This window comes from Staurois parvus, unplaced genomic scaffold, assembly GCF_062004578.1.
Source record: "Staurois parvus isolate SC_StPar_1 unplaced genomic scaffold, SC_StPar_1.0 ptg000154l, whole genome shotgun sequence".
In the NCBI taxonomy this organism is placed as follows: domain Eukaryota; kingdom Metazoa; phylum Chordata; class Amphibia; order Anura; family Ranidae; genus Staurois; species Staurois parvus.
Window position 1 is genome coordinate 11,507,767 of NW_028317950.1, and position 14,239 is coordinate 11,522,005.

Genomic DNA, 14,239 nt, shown 5'->3' on the forward strand with positions numbered 1-14,239 from the left:
TATTTAAGACAAGCTGCAGAATTTGCAAAATGGTGTCCAGGAGTCATGGTATTACCTTGGACATGAAACGTGTCCATCCACATGCCGCGTTGTCGATGGTGTCCAGCTGCTGCAGCAAGGTGCTGGTGTTGAGAGCAGTGAAGTTGGAGCTGAGAATGCGGCGGAGAAGCTCGCTGTCAGAGCCATTTAGGAGCTCGGGGTGTTTCTGCAGATCGCTGGTAAACTGATAAATTGAATCAGACAGTGTGAGAATGAAAGTGACAAGAGACAAGGGACGAGTGCCAGGGTTTCTGTAAAACGTGTCTGAGACATTGGCTAGGGACATCCAACCCAACCTGAAATGTCCTCATACAGGAAATGATTTTACCTGCCTGTCCATTCTTGTTAACTTATCATCTTCTTTTTATAACATTGAAGTGGAGTTCAGTCATATCTGTTAACATGTGAATTAGCAGATGCAATTCAGTCTGCAATTCAGATTGAAAAGGAAACCGCACTTTAACTTTCATTGAGTATCTATTTCCTCTCATTGCTGAGGATTTGATTGGAAGTTATTTCTACATGTAATTTTTTCATTTTTACCTGTTTGTGGCTCAGTGAATCGGCAAGCGTTGTTACCGACTGCTGAGATAAAAACAAGTACAGGATAAGCCAAATGGATAAGAAAATAAAAAAGTAAAGGTACCCAAAAACACAAAAGGACAGCAATTAGACCAGGTAATAATCCATTATCTATGTGTACCACCAGACACAACTGGCCTTGAGCTCATAATAATTTATTCTCTTTTTATATATATTTATTTATTTCAGGTACTTATATAGCGCTGTCAATTTACTCAGCGCTTTTACATATATATTGTACATTCACATCAGTCCCTAACCCTCAAGGGGCGTACTATATATATATATATATATATATATATATACACACATACATACACACATACATACATATATATATACATACATACATATATACATACATACACACACCAGAGTACTTGGTGTCATTCTGGACTCCAACCTATCCTTCCAGCCCCAAGTCCAATCTTTAACAAACTCGTGCAGACTCCACCTCCGCAACATCGCCAAAATACGCACGTTCCTAATTCCAGAAACCACTAAACAGCTTATCCACTCCCTCATCATATCACGACTCGACTACTGCAACTCCCTCCTCACTGGCCTGCCTCGCCGCTGGCTATCCCCGCTTCAGTCGATCCTGAATACGGCTGCCAGACTCATTCACCTTTCTAACCGCTCCATTTCCGCCACCCCCCTCTGCCAATCCCTCCACTGGCTTCTGATTGCGCAACGGATCAAATTCAAAATCCTAACACTGACGTACAAAGCCGTCCACCATACTGCCCCGAACTACATCACCGACCTAATATCCAAGTACCACCCAACACGCACACTCCGCTCCTCACAGGACCTCCTTCTCTCTAGTTCCCTGGTCTCCTCCTCCCATGCCCGCCTCCAGGACTTCTCCAGGGTGTCACCCATCCTCTGGAACTCCCTGCCCCAACCCATCAGATTATCACCTACTCTCCTCTCCTTTAGGCGTACCCTGAAAACCAATCTCTTCAGGGAAGCCTACCCCGCCCCCTGCTAACTTGCCGACCTCCTCCACTCTTCCTACCACTCCATCCCCCACAGCTATCTCCTCCTGTACCACCATCCCCTCCCTCCTAGATTGTAAGCTCGAAAGAGCAGGGCCCTCAATCCCCTCATGTTTTGCATTGTATTGTTGTTGTTCTGTCACATGTTCTGTCCCCCTTTGTAATGTACAGCGCTGAGCGAACTATTGGCACTTTATAAATACTGTATAATAATAATTATATATATATATATATATACACACACACACACATACGCACCATACATATATACATACACATACTGTATATACACACACAGACATATATACATACATACACACACATATACATACATACACACACACACACATATACATACATACACACACATACATACACACGCACATACACACTGTATATATTATATACACACACATTTTATATATATATATATATATATATATATATATATATATATATATATATATATATATATATACATATATATATACATACATACACACACACACACACTACTGTGCAAACGTTTTAGGCAGGTGTGAAAAAATGCTGTACATTAAGAAAGCTTTCAGAAATAGAAGTGTTAATAGTTTATTTTTATCAATTAACAAAATAGAAAGTAAATAAAACAGAAGAGACGTTTAAATCAAATCAATATTTGGTGTGACCACCCTTTGTCTTCAAAACAACATCAATTCTTACACTTGCACAAAGTCAAGGATTTTTCAAGGATTAGAGTGAGGTATATGATTAACCAATTAGACCAAGCAGGTGTTAATGATCACCAATTTTTATATGTAGGTTGAAACACATGGGTGAAACTGGGTGAGGAACAGCCAGCAGGGGTGGACTGACAACTCATGGGGCCCCCGGGCAATAGGGGATCATGGGGCCCCTGTGTCCTTGCCCAAACTCAAAAAAGCCTATGAAAAAGGTATCAGGGGCATCTCATGGGGCCCCCTACTGACCCTGGGCCCTTGGGCGATGCCTGAGTTTCCGAATGGTCAGTCCACCCCTGAGCCAAACTCTGCTACTAAGGTGAGGTTGTGGAAGACAGTTTCACGTTACAGGACAGGTTTCGATTTTTCTTCTGTTTGCTCACTTTGCATTTTGTAAATTGATCAAAACAATTAAAATTTCTATTACTGAAAGCATTGTTTATAGCATGTTTTCACACCTGCCTAAAACGTCTTTTGCACAGTACTATATATATATTTCTTTTATAGGTTTTTACTTTATATTACAAGGCAAGTTTTCATTTTTATGAGTGGTGAATGAATGCTTTTTCCTGAATGCTGTCCATGTGTCTGTCTACCAATCTGTCTATGTAATACAGTCATAAAAATATGAAGCAGTAAGAGTATAAAGATAAGAAAGGCACATGGAAAGGTAAATGATTACAGTGACAATATTAGTTCAAAACAGGTGCTCACTGAAAATGCACAATTGTTTACTTTTGAATCCAATTATCTAATTATTTAAAAAAAACCTTTATGCATTTTTAAACATTTCAGTCTCGCTTTATATTAGTTCCCTGCACAGCAGGATTTAGGCCCTGCTCAAACTGCTGCTTTTCTCCTGCATCTGCTGTCGCGCTACAATGCGTGATAATGGAAATCACATTATTCTCTATGGTACCCATTCACATCAATACAAAATAAAGCAGTGCAAATTTTGAAAAGGTGCAGATGATTCTTTTGCTACAGTGCAATGTGTTTTTGGTCCCATAGACTTCAACTGGAGCTCATGAAAAGTGCATGTATGTACGTTTTTGGCAGGGTGTGGTATTTAACAACCAGTCTCCTCTGACTCCAAAAAAAACACATGAAACATGAAAGGATAGGTAAGGAGAGCAGAGGGTAGACCTTATCAGGCTGCTGCTCCTTTAAAATCCAATCACAAGACAGTCCTTGGCCAAGCCGTCTGATGAACATGTTTGAATCAGAAAACTGGCTGAACAGATTACAATTCTTTTAGGAGTCAGGACCTAAACCCGTTCCAACATAGAACTGTGAATTTTAGCTATTTGATTTCACTTCCTCTTCAGCTGTAGTAGTTTTATCATCCTGGCCGGAAGCATGACGGGTGCATGACTGACAAAAACTACAGAATTAAAAATACATTTGCAGGAAGTTTACAAATGCACATAATGTACTGTGTGTATAGCTATCAGCTATTATTATAAGATGGGGGTATTGGCACCCTCATCAATTATGTACCAGTCCCGGTAACCTGTCTATCAATGGCATTGTACTTGAGCTTCAGTCTAAATCAGTGTCGGGCTTGATGTTCGAATTGAATGTAAGTTCGACTCAAACATTGGCCGTTCATGTGCTCGGCGAACACACGAACAGTAAGGGCGTTCGGTGGGCTGTTCACCCGCCGCGCTCCACAATGCACTGCGACCTGATAGTGCATTGTGATTGGTCAAAGCAATGCACCTGACCGTAGGTCAGGTGCAGTGCTTTTTCCGATCACAGCGCATTATGACGTCACAAGGGACATCATCACAGTATTAAAGAACTATCATCCCGGTGCAGCTGTCAGACGGCGGGAACCAGTGTCGAGAGCAGAGCATTTTTTCTCATTTTTCGGTTTGGTGGTGATGGCGGGCATTGCGATTGACGTTGGATCTACTTCAGGGGACACTTTTTTATTTTTGTTTTTAAAAAGGACTTGTTAAAGACTGTCTATTGTCACTTTTTACACTACAATTTTTTTTTTGTAAATGAATAGGGGTACCATGTACCCCATACTCATTCGCATGGTTTGCCTGGAGGTCAGACAAAAAGAAAAAATGACATATGATGCAGCATGCTAATAGCGTTACCAAACCAAGTATACGTTTAGTATATATTTTTTATATTTTTATTACCTGTTGATCCTGCCAGTAGATGCCTTATCTTTGAACTTCTTTTACCAGACCAACCAAAAGCAGCAGTTAGAGTGGTTGGGACAGACAATAGGGGTACATACAATTGACACCTTTTATTCATATGGTTTAAAATATTTTTTCCTTAAGAATTAAAAACTGTTATCGGGGTCCTAAGGTTTATGCCGACCTGCCACACCCTACTAGGACGACTCTTAGGGTCTGGACTGCTGCTAGGAAACGTTTTCTACAGCCAAGGCACTGGTCTCCATATCATCCACTCTGGGGGAATCCCATACTCCCTCACTTTAGACTGCTGACTGACTCTCACCTTTGGGCCTGATTTGGTATTAAAACTCTACAAGATGTCTTTGCCTAGGGATCCCTACTCTTCTTTAGAGACCAACAGCATAAATTTAGACTCCCTAGATGGATGTACTTCAGGTACTTCCAGCTACGACATGCATTTAAAGTCCAGTTCCCAGTGCCCCATTATTTGACTACTGACCCTATTGAGGATCTCCTGGCCCAGGACTACCTCTCCAAACCACTCTCCTCCCTCTGTTCAGCTTTACTCTGTGTGGACTCCCCCAAAATGGAGGCACTCTGGGAGGCCTGGAAGGACGGTTTTGAGGATAGCTCGAGATTAGTGATCCCTTTTAGGGATAAATTGATGCAAATGAAATTCCTACACAGATTGTATTGTACGCCACAAAAGTTGTACATCTCCCATGAGGTCCCCAGACTGTCTTCGATGTCACAGGTCCGAGGGCACTTATCATATGTTCTGGGATTGTCCAGTGGTGTCCAGCTTTTGGGGTGGTGGTGTTTGAGCTTGTAAACCACCGCCTACATCTGATCTTGCCAGCCTTGCCATTGCTTGGTATTCAGGATGATGAAAAGGCCCCAATACACAAAGCTATTGGTCTCTTACTTCTACTACTATACCAAAAATGAAATTATATTTCATTAGAATGCATCGTCCCCCATCTTCATAGACTCCTGGGAAAAAGTGTACAAATTGACGTATATTAACAGGAATTGCCCAATGAAATTTGATGGGGTATGGCAGCCGTGGCTAGACCATTAAATGTGCCTCTCTTGTGGATACTCATCCTGGTGACGAGGCTGCAATCCCTCCTCACTTGTCTTTTGGGTTGCATGGGAATATTACTGTACCTTTACATACATTTACCTTTGCTCTTATACTATATTCTAGTCACTTGAATCACTTGTCTTTGTTTCAGTTCATCAAATATCTATGTACCTTTTACCACTGCCATTCTTTTTATTCAATAAAGGAACATTTTGGTTGTTTAAATGAAAAAAAAAATTAAAAATTGTTGCTGTAGCTGCCTAAAGAGAAGGACAGCCAAAGCTCTTTTGGCTGTACTTCTCCTATGAATCACAGGACTGCAGTTCGTTCTGCACTTCTGTGACCAGTTTTCAGCTGACAGCAGGCTGAAGCCCACTTCCAGCTGACGTCACAGAGCCAGTCCAGGCTGGGGAAGGATCGTCACCATATGGTCGGGCAAGCCTCTAAGAGCCTGAGCCAGCCGCTCTCTCTCCTCCACAGCCCAGCGCTCCATTAAGCACAAGCAGGGGTCTAGGGCAGAGCAGAGAGCGGTGACTGACGGTCACCGCTCTCTGCTCACAGTGGCGGTGAGAACTCAGCGATCACGTGATGGCTGAGTTCTCACACTTAGAGCAGGTGGGGGACAGATGAAGCATCGGACCAATGCTGCAACCACCCAGCCACCTAGGTAAGTATAATTAACCACTTCCCGTCCAGCCCATGTACATAAACAGCTGGACGGGAGCAGTGCCGAAGCGGGTTGCCGTTTATAAATGGCACCTGCTTTCCCTGCCTGTGTGAGCTCCCTGGGAGCGTGTGGCACCGAACACCAATCGCCATACGGGACCTCTGTGTGAAGTCCTAATTCATGTGATCATGGATTGGCCAATGAATAGTAGTAAGCAAGATGTCACTTCCTGACATCATTGCTTACTACTTGTGAAATCTGTCAATGATCACAGAGGTCACATGGTACAAGGCTATTCACAACAGCCTTGTACCATGTGACTCGGTTTGTGTCCACTCTGCAAAAACAGAGCAGACACAGACCTGTCATCTGCTCGCTCTGCTCAGCAAGGGATCTGTGAGTGGATTCTCAGATAATCAGAACAAAGCCCACCCTGTGTGAAAGGGGCCTAAAGGGTATCTAAACCCAAGAACAAAAACTGAATGTATTACAGCACACCTTTCCTTAGATGTGATGGCTGAATTTGTTAATTTTTCACACTTTTTTCTTTCTCCCTGGTGATCCTGCCAGGAACACATTTCCTGTCCTAGGGTGACAACCATGCTGCAACTAGGAAGAACAGCATTGTCACCCTACAAAGGTAGTGTGTTAGGACTATATACCACCTTCCACTCTCCATAACATTGGGTGGGGGTGTATTATAGCCCATGTAGACAGCTCAGTCTACAAAGTGACATCACTGCTGTGTGTGATTTTACTGCAGAAGAAACAAACAACGTTGTCACCCCATTTCAGGAAGTGGAAAAAGAGTGGAAATACTGGCAGGCTCAAAAAGGTAATATAAAACATTGCTATGGGGGAACTCAGAAAAATAAAAAGCTGGTGATGCTAGTGACAGACTGCAACATTTATGTAATTGTATTATTTTGCCTGTAGTTACACTTTAAATGTAGATCACTTCAGCGTCTGAGAAGATTTCAATGATAAAACCAATGGAGTAAGGTGATCCTTAGAAGCTTCGTAGTTTTGCTCACCTGTTGCAACCACTGAATGCGCTGTTGCAGCACACCGTCCTCCAGAAGGCTGCGGATCTCTGCTGAAATGTTCATCCACATCCTGGCATACTGAGTCACATTGCCCACAAATGCAAACGTCTCATTTGCCTGTTAGATGGAAAAAGGAGGACCAGTGATCTGACAGGTAGCTCATATATACTGAGAGATATAAGGATGCTGCCATTGCTGACCGTTCCTTTTTATCATGCTTCAATTCTTTTTGAGTCATTCTCCTAGAACAAGCCTGCAGATCAAAGTTCTGATTTCAGTCAGACTTCACTGGCTGCATGCTTGTTCCAGGTCCAGTGATTTAGAAAGTACTAGAACAAGAGACAGGCAGGCAGCTAAATTTTTTTTACAAGAAGCATAGCAGCAGATTTCATTGTGTGCTGGTTTCCTTTCACTGCTTAGCAAGTTGCCAAGCCAGAACAAATGGGTGCCTTGCAGTGGGGCTGACACTTCACTGGGTGGGTACATGTTCTGGGTGACAGCCCTGGAGCCAGATCCTTGACCTGGAGAAATCTATAACCCTGCCGTCTCATCACAGAATAATGAACAACTGTCACATAAACTGGATTATTGCACCATTGTGTCATTGAACTCTGACCAAAAAATTTTATCATATGACAGGTAATAAGGCGATATCTTGGATGAGCAGGTGGCACTTTCATTATCCCAGCACTGCGGCCAACATCGGAAAAACATTTTTGTTCCCGAAAATGGAAAATCTAAAGCTAAAAGCTGTAATGGCTAGAATATTTTAAATGGGCAAGCAAGCCATTTCATGATTAAAAGGGACCCCTGACTTTTTTTTTTCCTTAAAGCAGTACTTCACTTTCTCAATCAACACTGATTATTTTTAATCCTTATGCTGCTAGCATTAGTAAATAGATAGGAAAGTACCGTATTTTTCGCTCCATAAAATGCACTTTTTTCCCCCCAAAAAATGGGGGAAAATGTCTGTGCGTCTCATGGAGCAAATATGGAGTGGCCGGCCCGGTATTCCCACTGCCACCGTATTAGAATACTGGGCCGGCCGCTCAACTCTTCTGTGGAGCAGAACCTGCTCCTTGGTTCTACCTGTTCCTTGGTCCAGCTGTGTCCTCACCATCTTCTCTCCTTGGTGCAGGCATCTTTAGTGTGGGCACCCGGCTGTGACGGCTTGCGACTTCACAGATGGGTGCCCACTGCGCATGTGCGAGAAGTGCTGCACTTTGTGAATGGTCCGGCAGTCTTCTGGGACCTGTCACGTGTCTCAGAAGACGGGGAGGGAGGACAACTCCGCGGAAGTGGGAGCGGGTACCTGTCAAATTCGGGTACTTGTTCCCCCCGCTTCTGTTCCCCAAAGGTCTGCAGTCTCTGGTCATCTCCTGTACTATCTCTGCAGTCTCTGGTCATCTCCTGTACCGTGTCCGCAGTCTCTGGTCGTCTCCTGTACCGTGTCCGCAGTCTCTGGTCGTCTCCTGTACCGTGTCCGCAGTCTCTGGTCCTCTCCTGTACCGTGTCCGCAGTCTCTGGTCCTCTCCTGTACCGTGTCCGCAGTCTCTGGTCCTCTACCGTGTCCGCAGTCTCTGGTCCTCTCCTGTACCGTGTCCGCAGTCTCTGGTCCTCTCCTGTACCGTGTCCGCAGTCTCTGGTCCTCTCCTGTACCGTGTCCGCAGTCTCTGGTCCTCTCCTGTACCGTGTCCGCAGTCTCTGGTCGTCTCGTGTACCGTGTCCGCAGTCTCTGGTCGTCTCCTGTACCGTGTCCGCAGTCTCTGGTCGTCTCCTGTACCGTGTCCGCAGTCTCTGGTCGTCTCCTGTACCGTGTCCGCAGTCTCTGGTCGTCTCCTGTACCGTGTCCGCAGTCTCTGGTCGTCTCCTGTACCGTGTCCGCAGTCTCTGGTCGTCTCCTGTACCGTGTCCGCAGTCTCTGGTCGTCTCCTGTACCGTGTCCGCAGTCTCTGGTCGTCTCCTGTACCGTGTCCGCAGTCTCTGGTCGTCTCCTGTACCATGTCCGCAGTCTCTGGTCGTCTCCTGTACCATGTCCGCAGTCTCTGGTCGTCTCCTGTACCTTGTCCGCAGTCTCTGGTCGTCTCCTGTACTTTGTCCGCAGTCTCTGGTCATCTCCTGTACTGTGTCCGCAGTCTCTGGTCATCTCCTGTACTGTGTCCGCAGTCTTTGGTCATCTCCTGTACTGTGTCCGCAGTCTCTGGTCATCTCCTGTACTATGTCCGCAGTCTCTGGTCATCTCCTGTACTATGTCCGCAGTCTCTGGTCATCTCCTGTACTATGTCCGCAGTCTCTGGTCATCTCCTGTACTATGTCCGCAGTCTCTGGTCATCTTCTGTACTATGTCCGCAGTCTCTGGTCATCTCTTCTGTTTTTCTTTCACTTCATTTCTTCAGTTACTCTCTGGTTTCAATGCCTAGGAAAAGGATGTCATACATCCCAGGAATGGAAAGATGACCACGGCCAGAAAAGCTAGGGGGTGTTTTGCAAAGTGATTTCTCAATAAAATAAAGCATGGAGACATGGATGGGTGGGCTTGATTTGAATATTAAAAATGAATTAAAATAGTATTTTTGGTTTGTGGTGCTCAGATGAAGCATAGTTCCGCTGTAGTATCAAATCGAGAGCACAAGGCTAAGAATCATTGTTGGCTTGGGTTTTTATGGTCATCTGCACCCCTGTTCAGATTTCCCCTCACTTCCTGTCCCACAGTCATCAGCCCAGTAACTACAGGGGGATAAATGAAAGGTACAGCAACAGAAGACTGACACATTTAACCTTTCCCCATTCTATCACAAAGTAAACAAATGACTGCAATTCCACATTATTAGGCATTACTTTTCCATTTAGATTAAGAAATTGCAGAAAGTACACTGACAAGGGCTACCCTTAAGGCTACAGAACAAAAGAAGGTAAGATCTGCTTTACCATAAAAAAAATGCAAAAATCCCTACATGTGGGTTTTTTTTTACCTCAACAAAACACAACAAAAGTTGTAAAAAAAAATTCTAAAAAAAACTAAAGAAATACTAAAAAAAACAGGTACAGAAAATATTGTATTGATTCATGAAAAGTAAACTCAAACTTTCTAAATCTTTAGGAAACAAATATACATATGAAAACAGTAAAAATACCCACCTTCCGAATAACTTTGTCAACTTCTGTCCCCACTGGAGAGTAAAGAATCTTGGGATTGCTGGTCATCAGGTGCACGAGTAGTCCCAAGTTTCTCTGTTCTTTGCTGGTGAACCCCAAAGAGCTCATGTTTCCCTGTTTTAGGGCTTCTGGCTCAATAGTTCTAAAAGGCCCATCAGAAAAAAGAAACTTGCTGTAAAAAGTATGCTAGATTTTTTTTTTTCATAAGAAACATGATGACAAAATCATAGAATAGTTGAAATATATAAAAAGTTCCTTTCTTTCTTCCTGGTAAGTTCATTCTTTCCTCTCTTTTTGCCTTGTTTTCCTTTTCTTTTTGCTTTCATTGCCTCTTGTGCAGTGTCAGACCTCTGTTATAAAGCATCACTTGCAATTTGTTATAACATCATAAGTGGTCTGTGGTCCTAAAGGCTGCACACCAGTAACAGTGGGGTCTTGCTGTACCCCAAAAGGAGTTTACTAAAGTGTTGAAAGGATGGGAGTGCCACACCAGCTTCTGTAGTCCTTTGAAAGATTTTATTTTACATCCAAATCTTTCCAAGGACTACACTGGTGTGGCACTCCCATCCATTCAAAACTTTAGTAAAGCATCACTTTGGTGATGGTATTGAGGAAGTCCTCCAAAATGTTATGAATTATGGTACAAATAATGAACAGATAATGTATAATTGTAGATTCAGCTCTATTGTGAAATATTTTGGGTTTTTTGGCTCTTGGAGGTGCGATTATGTCTGGCGAGTATGTCTGTCCACAACAGGGGCGGAATGACCATTCGGGCACTGCCAGAGGTCAGTAGGGGGTCCCATGATATGTCCCTGGTACCTCCTCAACCACCACACTTCCTATTGGCCACCAAGTGTGTTGGATGGCTTCACTGGCTATCATGGAGGATGCGTTTGCTCTACACTCTTTAGACTGTAGTCTCTCAACCAGAGGTTGCTAGGGGTTCCTAGACCAATGAGCAATTTTCTGCCTCTTAGATAAGTTCCAACTGACACCATTGATTTTATAGCTATCTGTAATTCTTCCCAATGACCAAAAATATAAAGAGCATTCTTCCCATTGACCATCACACTAATGTATCATGAGCTGTAGATACCGTAACTTTTAGAAGGGTTTTCCTGACCGGAAAATTGTTTCACGGTTTCCTCTGCTTTAGACAGTTTACCATTTATGAGAATTCCCTGGGGCTAACAAGAAGTGTTTGGCCTACACTCTTATGGTGGGTACACACAAGTAGAATTTTTTTTTTAATAATCAATTTTCTACTGGTTAGTGGGGGGTCAAAATTCAAAGGCGCAAGATGAAATTTGTTTATTGTGTGGATAAAATTCTAACTGTAAACGTGGTTTTAGTTCAGGAAAAATCATATTGTAATGAAACCTGCTTTATATGTCTGGGATTCCATTCACAGGTTGAACAAAACAAGTTGACTCAATAATGCTAAGGAAGAATGCTTTCATTAACAACTTCCATACAAACTCTCAAATTAAATTCTACTTTTGTATACTTAACTTCATAGACAATTTACCTGAAAATTCCACAGGTGCATAAATAAGGAAGGATGTGATATTAAGCAAAGTTAAGTTCCCCTTCAAAAGGAAGTCTAGGATCCCACCCTTTCTCCCTATAGCATTGCAAAAATACATGGACAACCAGTTGGCATACAAAGTCTAAAAATGTTTGTTGCATGTACAAGTTGCCATTTTACTCCACAATTTCCCCATCTAAATGAGTCAACATATCCATAACTCTAGTGTTCAGAAACCGCAGGTTACACTGCCTAGGCCAGCACATTATTTTTCACCACTTGTGCTCCCATCAGAATTTTACTCATTTGCCAGGTCTGGCCAACTTCCTTTTAAATTGCCAGGCCCAATACATGAGCAGGATTCTGATGGATGTAGGGAGCACCAATAGTAAATAATAATTTGGTGGCATGGGCAGTGTAACCTATGGTTTGTGAACACTGGGGGTATATGGATATATTAACAGATTTGGATTGGGAAATCGTGAATTAACATTGCAACATGCAATTTTCTGTATCATAAACCTAGAAAATGATGACTCATTTGGAATTTGTTTCTTTTTTTTCCCCGGAACAAAGGTAACTTTACTCTTGGAAATTATGATAACAATTATGTTATCTCTGTTACGAAATACAGTCTCATTGATTGTCACATTCTTGATGTTGCCTGGAACATACACTCTAGTTACAAATAAATCTATTTGGCACTGACCGGTTGATGCCACAGAGGATGGGCTGCAGGCCAGCCCATAGCTGGACAAAGGCTGAGAATTGGCTACGTGGGTTTTCTTCATCTGGTTCGTGCTCCTGGGTCCTGCCATCCTCACCCTCTCCTGTAGAGTTGGAACTGCCAGTGGAGTTGAAATTCCAGCTGGTAGAATTGATAGGTGTTGGGGCACTCTTGGTAGCGCATGCCCCCTTCGGTAACAACTTGGCCAGTGCTGAGAGGATATCCACATCCTTCAAGATCTTCTCTACTTGAAGCAGATCTTCCAGGAGAGAGCGCAGCCTGTGCTGGGTTTCAGTGGCATTTACCTCATCCAGGCGAAGCTGTGATATAACAGAGATTCATTTAAAAGAAAATTATGCCCCCTGTCTTCAAAAACAGCACAGTGGCATTTGTCAGCATCCTGTTGTGACTATTCTAGAGTAGGTGCTTTACAGATTCAAAAGTGATTTTTTTTTTTATGCTTTTTTTTTTTTGCTTAGTTTTTAGAAATCAACATCTTAAAACACGTATATGATATATAACATCAGGGTTTTCTTTTCAGCCAGAACGTGGCGGAATGGAGTTCTGCCACTTCTGGCCCTGTGCTTTCTGCTAACTCCTGTCACTTGTAAACACAGAACCTTGGCTTCTATATTTAGACATGACAGTGCTTCTTTCCAGGCTGCTGCACCAAACCCTTCCGGGGTGCGCCTGGTGTACTATACAGAGGTGACGGCAATAGCATCACTAATGCTGGGCATCCACCTCATCTCTCACCTCCGCCTGCCGCCTGTCACACACGTGTAACAGAGCCAGGGAAGCTTACGCTGGGCTCCTCCTCTACTCTGACGTGTCTTATGATAGATAATTAGAGGAGCCTTGGAGGAAGAATGTAGTACCCTCCTGAATCCTGCACTCTGTACGTAGCATCCTTCTGAACACTGCACTCTGTACTTAGCATCCTTCTGAACACTGCACTCTGTACTTAGCATCCTTCTGAACACTGCACTCTGTACTTAGCATCCTTCTGAACCTTGCACTCTGTATGTTGCATTCTCCTGAACTTCACATCCTCCTGAACCCTGCACTCTGTACGTAGCATCCTCCTGAACTTGCACTCTGTACTTAGCATCCTCCTGAACCTTGCACTCTGTACTTCACATGCTCCTGAACTTTACATCCTCCTGATCCCTGCACTCTGTACGTAGCATCCTCCTGAACTCTGCACGTAGCATCCTCCTGAACCCTGCACTTTGTATTTAGCATCCTCCTGAACATTGCACTCTGTATTTTGCATGCTCCTGAACCCTGAACTTCACATCCTCCTGAACCCTGCACTCTGTACGCAGCATCCTCTTGAACCCTGCATTCTGCATGCAGCATCCTCCTGAACAATGCACTCTGTACGTAGCATCCTCCTGAACCATGCACTCTGTACGTAGCATTCTCCTGAACCATGCACTCTGTACGTAGCATCCTCCTGAACCATGCACTCTGTACGTAGCATCCTCCTGAACCATGCACTCTGTAAGTAGCATCCTCC

General features: G+C 43.5%; 1 protein-coding gene across 1 annotated transcript in view; it reads right to left on the bottom strand.

The window, feature by feature from the left end:
• Nucleotides 1-14,239, bottom strand: part of ABCA2 (ATP binding cassette subfamily A member 2) — a 233,890-nt gene that overhangs the window by 90,251 nt on the left and 129,400 nt on the right. Inside the window, exons 10-13 of the mRNA XM_089675055.1 lie at nt 12,700-13,037; nt 10,442-10,601; nt 7,292-7,420; nt 56-223 (exon numbers count right to left, since the gene is read on the bottom strand). Coding sequence (XP_089531181.1) covers nt 56-223; nt 7,292-7,420; nt 10,442-10,601; nt 12,700-13,037 — 795 coding nt within the window. The remainder of the gene's footprint in view (nt 1-55; nt 224-7,291; nt 7,421-10,441; nt 10,602-12,699; nt 13,038-14,239) is intronic.